The following is a 12,611-nucleotide window of genomic DNA, read 5'->3' as shown; positions in this document are numbered from 1 at the left end:
GTTTCCTTCCTTCCTGCCTTTCACATCAGAACTGTGGAGCTTTGGGGCAGTTTGCAGGTCAGTGAAAGTGAGTGACTCTAGCATAAGTTGAGATTGGATTTTTCAGCACATTTTTGTGCTGAAAATCTCGACTTATACTCGAGTATTTATTTATTTATTAGATTTGTATGCCGCCCCTCTTTGTAGATACGGTATTTTGTATGCCGCCCCTCTCCGTAGATACGGTATTTTGAGATTTTGAAAATATAGTATTTATTATATAGATCCCTGGTGGTGAACCTATGGCACGCATGCCTGAGGTGGCATTCAGAGCCCTCTCTGTGGGCATGTGCAATGTCACCCCAGCCCATAGTTCACTGAGGGGGCGTTTAACCCAGCCCACTGTAAAGAGCTTCTGCAGCTTCTCCAGCTTCAGTTCCAGCTCCATCACGCTCATCTCTCTTCCCCTCACCTTCACTGCTTCACTGAATTGACACAGGGTGAATGTACAGTTGGGTATCATCTGCGTACTGGTGGTAGCTCACCTTGTTTTTGTTGGATGATCTCAGCCAGCGGTTTCATGTAGATATTAAACAGCAGGGGGGAGAGGACTGACCTCTGAGGAACCCCCACAAAGGAAAGACTTAGGAATTGACCTCTGACCCCCTGCCAACACTGACTGTATCTGACCAGAGAGGTAGGAGGAGAACCACCACAGAAGAGTGCCTCCCACTCCCAACCCCTCCAGTCGGAGCAGAAGGATACCATGGTCAATGGTATTGAAAGCTGCTGAGAGGTTAAGGAGCATCAGGATAGAGGAATAACCCCTATCCCAGGCCTGCCAGTTTTCTTTTAGAACCTCTGCCTGCAATTCCGCCATTAATCCAATCAGATTTTCACCCTTATCTTCTGCCACATTTTGAAATATTAAATAAGATTCTGATCAATCTATCTCTAACAAAATGATGGTTCCATCTTGTTTTTTGTCAGAACCCACCAACTCTCCCACCTTCATCTCAGTTGCCTCAACTTTGCTTGGTGACTCAACGATCTTCTTTCCAGCTTTGAGGAAATGCCACTGAGGCTAATAGCAACAAATTACTCCCAATCAACTGATGGTTGGGGAGTTTGTTGCTGCTACCTGTGGGGTCTTGTGATCACCCCACATGATTCACAGCAAGTGCACCCCTTCTTCATCTCTCCTACAGAGAGACTCTGGTCCAAAATAGACCCCCAAAAGCTGCAGTTCAAACCCTTCCCAAGGGAGCTACCAAGGGAAAGGTCCGTGTTGCCCTGGCATTAGCTCCTCCTCCATCATAAGTTAAGGACTACCTGTACTTAGTTATGAATAAAATGTTCATTCAATGAAGTTCCCCAGGAGATTACTGTAGTGTAAATAGATCTGACCAAAGTAATTTTTAGAATTTGTTTACTGCTTCCTTCTATATACAGAGGACAGAAAGTAGGAAACATCTACTTTTGTTTATACTTTAACAGAACTACTTTGCTTCTTTAAAACATATCAGGGTAATGATGTTTTAATGCCTGACCAGCTGCTGTAAAGTTGTAATACAGTAATAATGATGGAATGGTAGTAATGTGTCAGCAGGGTTATTTGACTGTTACCACTTTAAGAGACTGTATTATAAGGGAGGCCCTATTGGGGTGTATCTCTCACTCCATGTGTGCTTCTGTGCTTTAGTTGATGATTGATTGGCTGACTTTGCCTAGTATGTGTATGTATGTATGTATGTATGTATGTATGTATGTATGTATGTATGTATGTATGTATTCCTTGAGGATAAATCATTTGAAAGACAAACGTCTGTTTACTGTATTTTGCTCATGGGTTGTCTCAAAATAGTGATATTGTGTGCAATCTCACAAAACACTTTAAAACTTTGATATACCATATTTCTCAGAGTATAAGATGCACCTCCTCCCAAAAAGATTCTGAACATTTGGGTGCATCTTATAGTCCAAATGTAGCTTTTTCCCCAGCCCTAACAAGGTGCTAATAATCTTCCCAATTTACAGGATTTTTTCATTCTTATTCTGAAGTTTTTTTCCAGCCCTAAGTCTTTGCAGCCTTGGTTTCATTGCTATTCTCTCTGAATAAGATTTTTTTCCAGCTCTAACCAAGGGATAAAATGATCTTCTGAAGCTAACCAGACTAAGGACACTAGCCAGATAAATCTACCTGGTAGGTAGATTTCCCCCCCCCCTGTTTTCCTCGCCCAAAACTAAGGTACATGTTATACTCCAGTGTGTCTTATACTCAGAAAAATACAGTAAATAGGAGTCTGCATGGAAGAATGAAATTGCTCCCAATCCTTCAGGAATTCTGATAATACACTTAATTATCAAATATTTCTGCTCTATAATGCCTAATGTTATAAATGCAATAGAATGCAACTGATCAAACATCACTTTTCTCCTATGCTTAATCAGTATTTCATTATCCTAGGCTACTACTTACTGCAGTTTTGTTATCACCTTATATTTTCCAACTTACAAGCCATGCTGTTTGGATGAATCTTCAATATGAAGAGATTCATCCTGGGCTTTATTTTGAGCCAGGGAAACAGTTTTTCAAAGGGACATCAGGACTTCTGGTCCTTAATAATACAGGTAAGAATGCAAAACAAAATTTGAGACATTGATAGTTTTATGACATTCCTAATTGGGGTTCAATTCTGTTGGCTCCTAAATTGGCTTGAGAACTTTTTCCTGAACATGAGCTGAACTTAAAATTGCTGAAGAATAAAGTCAGAGATTTGTGAGATAGTTGGTGCCTTAATGATTCTTTATATTTAGCTTCAGGATACAAGAGTAAGACCTAATAGACTTACAAAGTAAGACTTACAAAGTGGCGCTCAAGGTGGCAAGATGCGCGTATCATGCCGCCTTGATTGCATCAGTGGAATCTCGTCTGGCCGCTTTGTTTAGGATGACCCGCTCCCTTCTTAACCAGGGGGGAGTTGGGGAGTCTTTGCAGAGTAGTGCCGAGGATTTTAACACATTTTTTGCTGATAAAGTCGCTCGGATCCGAGACCACCTTCTGCCACACGAATCCCAGCGACCAGTTAGGTCCCACAGAGTTGGCCTTCTCCGGGTCCTGTCAACTAAATAATGTCATTTGGTGGGACCCAGGGGAAGAGCCTTCTCTGTGATGGCCCCAACCCTCTAGAACCAACTCCCCCCAGAGATTAGGATTGCCCCCACCCTCCTCGCCTTTCGCAAACTCCTTAAAACCCACCTCTGTCATGAGGCATAGGGAAATTGATTCCCCTGGGCCGTTCCCGCTTTACGTATAGTTTGTATGAGATAAATGATTGTTATTTATATTAAGAGTTTTAAATTGTTTTTAACTATTGGATTTGTATTGTTCTGTTGTAGTGAGCTGCCCCGAGTCTTCGGAGAGGGCCGGCATACAAATCTAATAATTAAATAAATAAATAAATAAATAAATAAATAAATAAATAAATAGAATTCTAAACTGAACCATCTCTGTTCAAATGCATTGTCAATTAATATCACTTGTAAGAACTTTGAGCACAGTCTTATTTTAAAATGATCTGATTGGAGAAAATCAGGATGAAATCCAAATGGTTTATGATTGGAAATCCTATCCTTTTCTATCAGCCAAAGGAAAAAAGGGGGGGGGAGAGACAAAGAAGATGACAAAGAAATTGCACACTGAAACTTCATTCAAAAGGATACCAGACCTATAGCACAAAGTTTAGCTCAGATACAATACAATAAATCTACGAGGTCTGTTAGTAAAGTATCTTATTTATTTTTGTTTGCAAAAACCTGATGGATTTGAATCAAACGCGCTTGCATGAGCCGAACTTGAACCTTCATGTATATGTGTGAATTTCCTCCCACCCTCCTGTCGATAGCGTCTGTTGATGGCAAGCAGCATTTGAGTGTGGTAGTGTGTAGTGCTCTCGTGGTTTTTTCATTGCAGGGACAATCATGGAACGATTGGAGCAGTGCTACTGCATTAAATTTTGCCAGAAACTGGGTGACAGCCATGTGGAAAGAAGATTCAGACGGCTTTCAGTGACAATGCTATGGGCATCACACAGATTAAGAAGTGGTACAACCAGATTAAATACAGCCGCACATTGGTGGAGAGCAAGCCACACTCCGGTCAGCCAAACATGTTGAAATGACCAGGTCATTGCCAAAGTGAATTGTGGAAGAGGTGGGCATCAGCACTTTTTCGGCACATTCCATTATGACCGAAGTTTTGGCCATGAAGAGAGGGGTGGCAAAATTCATGCCGAAGTTGCTGACAGCAGAGCAAAAGCAACTTCATGTTGAAGTCTCACAGGACATACTGGACTCCATAAACAGTTACTTCACGAGCACCATAATTACTGGTGACAAGTCCTGGCTGTACAGGTACAACTCGGAAACCAAATCCCAGTCATCACAGTGGAAGCATTCCATGTCACCAAGACCAAAGAAGGCCTGCCAAGTGCGCAGCAATGTCAAACTGATGCTGACTGCTTTCTTTGACTCCCGCGGTATGGTACACCACAAGTATGCACCACAGGGTCAAACTATCACCAAAGTGTACTACAGGGATGTCCTCTGTTGCCTACGTGATGTTGTGTGGTGCAAGAGATCGAACTTGTGGTCAACTGGAAATTGTCACCTCCATCACAACAATGCTCCAGCACATTCCTCACACTTGGTTCAGAATTTTTTGGTGAAAAACCAGACTCCTGTGGTTCAGCAGGCTCCTTACTCTCCTGATATGGCCCCCTGTGACTTCTGGCTGTCCCCCAAACTCAAGAGGCCATTGAAAGAAACATGATTTCAGACAAGAGAGGACATTATGGCTGCAACGACAGCCGAGCTAAACTCCATTCCGAAAGAGGCTTTCTTGGAATGCTTCTAACAATGGTGGCACTGCTGGGAGAAGTGTATGGAGTGCCACACACTTTGAGGGTTATTAGGTTTCCAACACTCCGGGTACACTAGTTTTTCCCCTGGCCAAAGGTTAGATACTTTTCTAACAGACCTCGTAAAAGGAGATTCCCTCCCATTCCTCACCAATTCCTTTGCTGAGCTAGGCCACATTTTGATCCAAAACAGTTTCAACCATGTTTTAGTAATTTAGAATTCAGCAGTTTGTTGGTTTAAAATATCTACAATGCATAAGTACCATGATTTATTATTATTATTATTATTATTATTATTATTATTAATAATAATAATTAGATTTGTATGCTGCCCCTCTCTATAGACTTGACGCAGCTCACAACAACAATAAAACAATGTATAACAAATCTAATAATTTAAAAGTCACTAAAAACCCCTTATTAAAAAGCAAAAACATACACACAAACATACCATGCATAAACTGTATAGGCCCAGGGGAGATGTCTCAATTCCCCCATGCCTGATGGCAGAGGTGGGTTTTAAGGAGTTTACGAAAGGCAAGGAGGGAGGGGAAAATTCTAATCTCTGGGAGGAGCTGGTTGCAGAGGGCTGGGGCCGCCACAGAGAAGGCTCTTCCCCTGGGTCCCACCGAACGACATTGTTTAGTCGACGGGACCCAGAGAAGGCCAACTCTGTGGGACCTAACCGGTCACTTGGATTTGTGTGGCAGAAGGCGGTCTCGGATATATTTATGATTTCTAGTTTGCAAAACACAAATTTTAAAAAAGAGGAGCAGAAAACGGGTATACTACAATGGAGGGCTAGTTCATTGAGCAAATTGTGCAATCTCTCTTATTCTTAATAGGCATTTGGAAACCAGCATATCATTCCTAAAATATTGTATTAAGCAATATGGACAATTGAATAATTAGAAAACCTTTCTAAAATTCTTCCTTTTAAGGTGGTATATCTTCTTGTAATGATTGGCACCCTCAGCATATTTAATTTCCTAGAGACAATACCTACTGAATTATATTATCATAAAGTCAGTGTGTAAGAAATATACCTTTATATAAACTTCATTAACAGGGATTCTGCTGGCTGAGAAAGTTCATTCAGCAATGTTTGGAGGCCAATATTTTCCCATCCTAATGGCTTTACAGATATAATTTCATTTAAATTCTGTACTGTTCATTGTTTGGATGCTCTCTTCTTTGTTTGTTCTGCAAATTCATTTTATCATTTTTTTCTTTTCCAGGTGAAAAAATTGATAATTTTATCCAGGCACTGAAAAGTCAAAACATCCTGATGGACGTCATCTCTGGTAACATAGTCAGTGACCAGCTGGTTCACAATGGGGCCATAAAAGTAGACCTTGAAAACAAGGTAACTGTCAACTCCGAATCTGTTCTGTCCCCCCCTCCCCCCCCCCCCGTTCTGTAGTTTTCTACATTCTTTCACATGACTTCAGGCTTGACAAAGCTTAAAACCAAAAGGAGGGAGGGCTCGTAATTAAAACAAACTGGTTCATTCTTGGACATTCCAACTGCTGGCTGGCTGGATGTGAAGGAAGGACTTGCCAAGGAACCAGCCAGTGCATAGGTTGGACAATGTGATTTATTGTTTTGTGGGAACCCACTTTACATCTGATGGTAAGTGAAGCTGTCCACCATTTGCCCTCCAGTAAAAAATAATAGCACCCATGACAGGGGCACAAGGGGATGAGATCATAGACATCAGCTACACTCACTGTCTGATCAACTCACCCAGAATCCTAAAACTGGAAATCAGGATGAAGGCAATGACCTGGCCCATAGGATTTCAGAAAATTGGTGGGTCACTGATAGTTGGGGCCCCTACCACAATCTTCACTGAATCCATAAGGCTGGAAATGGGCTGACACTGGGAACTCATCCGTTTCATGGTGGCACCAAAAATGTTGGAAGCGGTGATTCTAGGCTTGGCAGGGTGGGCATGTGGAGGTCCCACCATTTTCTGGGGAGATGGCAACATGAAGCTAAAGCTGGGAATAGGCCCCAAGTGGTTGCTAAAAGAAGGGTGGTCCAATGACCAAGCAGCACCAAGCAAAGTGAGAGAGCTGCTGCTTTCTCGGTGCTGCCTTTCCACATACCTCAGATCCTAGAGAATACCGGGACTTGGTGGAAGTGTTCAGCGAGGATGAATGATGTGCTACCTCCCCACTGCACCACAGACTGTGCCATAGAGTTCATACCAGGAGCTAAATTATCTAATCCAAAGATGTACTCCATGACCCCAAAAGAGATGGGGCAGCTAAGAGAGTACATGGACACCAACCTGGCCCATGGATTTATCCAACTGGCTAAATCTAGAGTAGCCAACCCAGTCCTCTTTAAAGAGGAAAAAGATGGATCGATGTGGCTATGCATAGACTTCAGGAGAATTAACACTGTATGCATGGAGAACACCTACCCACTTCCCCTCATGAAGGACATGTTAGCTCACCCGAATAAGGGGAAGGTGTTCACCAAATTGGATCTGTGAGAGGCATATTATTGGGTCCAAATCATGGAAGGGGATAAATGGAATGCATTCAACTGCCCTTTAAAGTGATGCCTCTGGGCCTGCAAGGAGCCAATGCAGCTAATAAATGAAGTGCTGCATGAGCACCTATATATAGGAGTTCTCATGTACTTCGATGACATTCTCATCCTCACTGAGACACGAGAAGAACATGTGAAGCTAGTTCATCAGGTTGTAAAAAAGACATGAGTTCCATAAGACCCATCTAGACTATCTGGGCTACCAAGTGTTGAATGAGAGTGTGGAGATGGATCCAGCTAAAGTCAAAACTTTTCTGGACTGGCAACCTCCGCAGACACAAAAATAGCTGCAGAGCTCCCTGGGGTTTTCTAACTTCTATTGGCAATTCATCTCCTTCATTGAGATCACCCTATCCATCACTGAACTGTTAAAGATTGGGAAGTCCTCCACAACCATGGCCGAGACAAACCCTAAAGTGGACCTTAGAATTCCAGTGGGCATTTGAGGAATTGAAGTGGATATTTGCCAAGAAGCCAATCCTAAGGCACCCTGGGCTGATCCACAATGGCTCTTCAAGTGATGTGGCCATTGCAGCAGTCATCCTTTAGAGGAATACAGAGGGTATATAACAACCTTCATTTACATCTCCAAAAAACCGAGACTGAACAGAGGTGAACCCTGTCATTGTACAACTCAAACTCCCCAGGTTGCTAGGGAAAGTGCATTCAATATTTCACCGTAGCCTATTAAAAATTGTTATTTGAGAATCAGCTTTGGAGTTCGGTTTTGAAATGGGGTCATTACTTGGAATCTTGATAGTAATTATTAGTTCTTTTCCACCTTTCTGAGAATTTATTAAGGAATCTAAAATAACTACCTGAAGAGATGATATGACATGATTTTCTCTTCAAGAAAACACTATGGTACTTTAGTGGAGTCATAATAACAGAAAAGAAAAGGAAGACTACTGTTTGGTTTATAATTGAAAATGGATCCCAAATCTTAGAGAGATACTAAAGAATAGTAATAGAAATATATAGTATTTCTACTAGGGATACAAACAACATTGTATAAATCAAGGGTGAGTTCTTTTCTGCACTGCCGGTTCACTCGTTCATGTGCCACATCCAGGAGCATTTTGGCGGCGTGGCAGACCTGGATCACTGCTGGTTCCAGTGACCCAGGCCACCAAACTGCTACTGTTTCCAAACTGGCAGGAACCCATCTCTGGTATAAATGCAAAGGAGGATGTTATGTGGAATATTATCATTTTCTAATAGGATGAATTTTTATTTTACTATGTTAAGAATGTGGGGTTTTTTCAAATGATCAAGTAGTTTGGTTTGCATTCTAAAAAAAGAATTTAAAACATTATTAAATTTCTAATGACACTTCTATGGGATGGTTGTGTTCTGCTTTAATGGATGATCATACCAAAAACATAGCATACATATGTCAGAGGTCCACAATACAGTATATGGTCCACGGTGAATGGCCAGAGGAACTGCTAAATTGAATGTTTTAATATGCCATAAGGAGAAAAGTATGAAATATGTCTGGAATAATTATACTTTTACTAATTTGTCCTGGTCCTGCCTAATTCTTTGTTATGATCCCACATACTTTGGGAGGAAATTAAGATCTCAGTTCAAAGGCCAAATTAGACCTTAGTTTTAAAAAGGTGCAATCATATTTTTTGCCTTTTTTCAAATTAGAAAACAATGAAATGGCTTTTATTAGAAGTTAAGTTTGCAATTATGTTAATAATAATAATAATAATAATAATAATAATAATTATTATTATTATTATTATTATTATTATTATTATTATTATTATTTAGTTTTGTATACCGCCCTTCTCCGAAAACCCGTGGTGGCATACAAATTCTTTAGAACTGTTTTTCTTATTTTGGTCCCTTGTGTTCTTACTTTTTGCCTTGGTTCAGAAATACAGGTTCACGCTTATGTGCCACATGGAGATAACTAACTGCTATCCTGTGCTTGTCAACACCATCAGTAATGCATTTTTGCATATGTTTAATTCTACTGCCCATCTTCGAACTTGGAATCATGTATTTGTCAGAGTAAGTGATCCAGAGGAATATCAAATGAAGTTGTTGTGTGCAGGAAGCATCAGGGAAAATATTCCTGTTTACTTTTCAATATAATCTATTCATAGTTTTCAGGATATTATGTAACGGTAAAGGAAGCATCTTTTGCATATTGCCTATTTCTCTCCCCAGTAGGGTTATGAGGCAAAAAAAGATGGTAGAGGGGTACCTAAGGAAGGTAGGAATAAGAACAAGGGGGAGAAACTGGTGATTAGCACACCCCAAGTATTGCCTCATAACCCTACTCTACCCCCTGGGGAAAGAGGTGGGTTTTGACAAGTTTGCGAAAGGAGAGTGGGGGCAGTCCTGATCTCCGTAGGGAGTTGATTCCAGAGGGTTGGGGCCACCACAGAGAAGGGCTCTTCCCCTGGGTCCCACCAGACGACATTGTTTCATCGACGGGACCCGGAGAGGGCCAACTCTGTGGGACCTAATCGGTAACTGGGATTCGTGTGGCAGAAGGCGGTCCTGGAGATATTCTGGAGTTATATATGTTTTTTCTGTCGAATCATTTTCAATTCAGCAAAAATATGATTCATACATACATACATACATACATACATACATACATACATACATACATATACTTATCAGCAAAAATATGTTACACACACACAAAATAATATACACACACATTATAAACATTATAACGTGTGTGTGTAGTGTAGTTGTGTGTGTATATAGTTTAGGTCTATGTGTCTATTGATGAGTGACAAGGTGCCAGGCTTCCAAGAATTTGCTAGCTTTTTTATTTGATTTGGCCAAGAATGGTCACAGTTTCCCAGTTGAAGTTATGATTAAATCTGCCCATATGTTGTGAAATTAAACAATTTCATCATAAATCAAAAGCCTCAGCAGTTCCAGAAGAAGAAAAAAAGGAGTCATCTACAGCAGTGTTTCCCAACCTTTTTGGAGCCGCGGCACATTTTTCATATTTTCAAAATCCTGGGGAACATTGAGGGGGGGGGGCTAAAAAAAGTTTGGACAAAAAAAATCTCTCTTCCTCCCTTTCGCTCTATTTCTCTGTCCCTCCCTCTTTCTCTCTCTTCCTTCCTTCCTTCCTTCCTCTCTTTCTGTCTCCTCCTTCCTCTCTCATCTCTCTTTCCTTCCTCTCCCTCCCTTTCTCTCTTTCCTTTCTCTCCCTTTCTGTCTATCCTTTCTATCTCTCACCCCTTCTCCCTCTTTCATTCCCTTTCTCTCCCTCCCTTTCTCTCTCATTCCTTTCTCTCCCTCTTTCCTTTCTATCTCTCTTTCTTTTTCTCCCTCCTTCTTTCTCTCCCCCCTTCCTCCCTCTTTCCTTTCTCCCCCTCCCTTTCTCTTCCTTTTTCTCTATCCTTTCTACTTCTTACTGTTTCTTTCTCTCCCTCCTTCATTCAATTTTCTCTCCCTCCCTTTCTCTCTCTTTCCTTTCTCTCCCTCCCTTGTTCTCCCATGGGGCTGCCTGTGCCTGCCCTGCACCACCCAACACGGACGGACAGCCCCCGGTCGTCGGTTCGTCGCTCCCCCACACACACACGGAGGGAGATCAGCCACTGGGGGGAAATCGGGCTGGCGGGGTCGGCGAATCCACCTCCCCACCCGGGTGGAGGGAGATCGGGCTGGCGAGGGCGGTGGATCCGCGTCCCCAGCCACGCGGAGGGAAATCGGGCAGGCGGGCGGGTGGCGCGGCTCCCTGCGTGCCCCTGGAAAAGGGTGCGCGGGGGGCATTTTGGGGGGCATTGGCGTGCGCAGCCTACAAGGAACGGTGCCTGGGGCCGCTGCAGCCAGCAGCCTGTTTCCGCTGCCATTGCCCCCCAAAGGACAATTGTTGCCACCCCCGCCAGGAAAGCTCCAGCTGGGCGGGGTGCTGCCGGTGGCTCCGCCCTGGAGCTCTTGCTCACCGCTGCCATCCCCCAGCAACTGCCCGGGGCCACTGCAGCCACCCCCCCCGCTCCCACCGCCAGTGCCCTCCCGCCGGGCCCCAAAGGACACTTGCCGCCGACGCCAGGGAAGGCGGGAAAAAGGCGCGAAGAATGAAGCTCTCCTTCTTCCTGCCTTCCTTCTTTGGGGCCCAGCAGGAGAGCGCCAGAAACCGCGGCATCGGGCAGGAGCCGGGAGGTCGGAGGCACCGGCAGCGCCCCGCCCAGCTGGAGCTTCCCTAGCTTGGCGGCACACCGGTTGGGAAACGCTGATCTACAGCATAGACGGCTGTTGCAGTGTAAAGACTGCAACAGCCACTATGTACGATAATGAGTGACGGAATGCATCCATGAACACCAACTAGCAATTAGAAGGCATGATGAAAAGTCTTTAATCATCATCATCATCATCATTATTCCACCTTATATAGATGATTTCAGAGCATGAAATCTCCATTCTTCTCAGAAAGCTTAATTAAGTAGCAGAAGCCTGGTCAAGACATTTTTCTTCCTTCAGAAAATGAATGCACCAAAGTACTACATAATCAAAATATGCAACATGCAACTGAGCAGCAGGGAGGCCAAAGGTCAGAGTCAAGTTCCTCCAGCTGTGGTTGTACTTATTTTAAAGAAAAGAAGTACATAACAAATGTTCTTTGTTGTTTCTAAGCTTACTGACTAAATAGATTATTAATAACTATTATATTAGGACTTTTTAATGGAATTAAAATATACTTTAATTTATTCCTCAGGATAATTTAAATACTGCCTTCTGGATTTTTGTGCAAATTTACATGATTACAGCTTCAGTTTTGTTACCTGCTTTTCCAGCACAATTTGCAATGCAAAGCAATCAAGATTACATGGTAAAATAATTATATTTCTTTGATTTCTTCAAAGTTTTATGAAGATGTGCCTATATTGTACTTCCATGTGGCATCTGCAAATGACAGCAAGAGAGAGTTAAATGTTTCTGTCAATTGCCACAAGTGGACAGCATCTGTAATCAGATTTTATCTCTCATTGATCATTATAGCTATGGTGTCAGGCTGAAGCCATCACTGATTTGGAGACTTTGGCCTGCCACACTTTATGCTTCAGAATGTATTCTTGCTGTGGGAACTTGGGAGGGGCTATTGCATGAGGAAAGTAGAGATGTAGCCATAACAAATTACTTCTAGATTCTCAAGGTTATCCTTTG

At 42.5% G+C, this 12,611-nt stretch overlaps 1 protein-coding gene across 2 annotated transcripts in view; it reads left to right on the top strand.

The window, feature by feature from the left end:
* The window catches only part of LOC139161324 (ABC-type organic anion transporter ABCA8-like), a 98,767-nt gene that overhangs the window by 57,132 nt on the left and 29,024 nt on the right, over nt 1-12,611 (top strand). For both annotated transcript variants that reach the window (XR_011558092.1, XM_070740302.1), the window contains 4 exons: nt 2,447-2,610; nt 6,137-6,264; nt 9,348-9,485; nt 12,163-12,276. Coding sequence is in view for 1 of the 2 variants with exons in the window: in XM_070740302.1 (XP_070596403.1) it covers nt 2,447-2,610; nt 6,137-6,264; nt 9,348-9,485; nt 12,163-12,276 (544 nt within the window). In the remaining variant the exon portion in view is untranslated. The remainder of the gene's footprint in view (nt 1-2,446; nt 2,611-6,136; nt 6,265-9,347; nt 9,486-12,162; nt 12,277-12,611) is intronic.

The sequence above is a fragment of the Erythrolamprus reginae genome, chromosome 2, assembly GCF_031021105.1.
Source record: "Erythrolamprus reginae isolate rEryReg1 chromosome 2, rEryReg1.hap1, whole genome shotgun sequence".
Classification (NCBI taxonomy): Eukaryota; Metazoa; Chordata; class Lepidosauria; order Squamata; family Dipsadidae; genus Erythrolamprus; species Erythrolamprus reginae.
The sequence above is the reverse complement of the archived record's forward strand: the minus strand, read 5'-3'. Positions and strand labels throughout refer to the sequence as shown.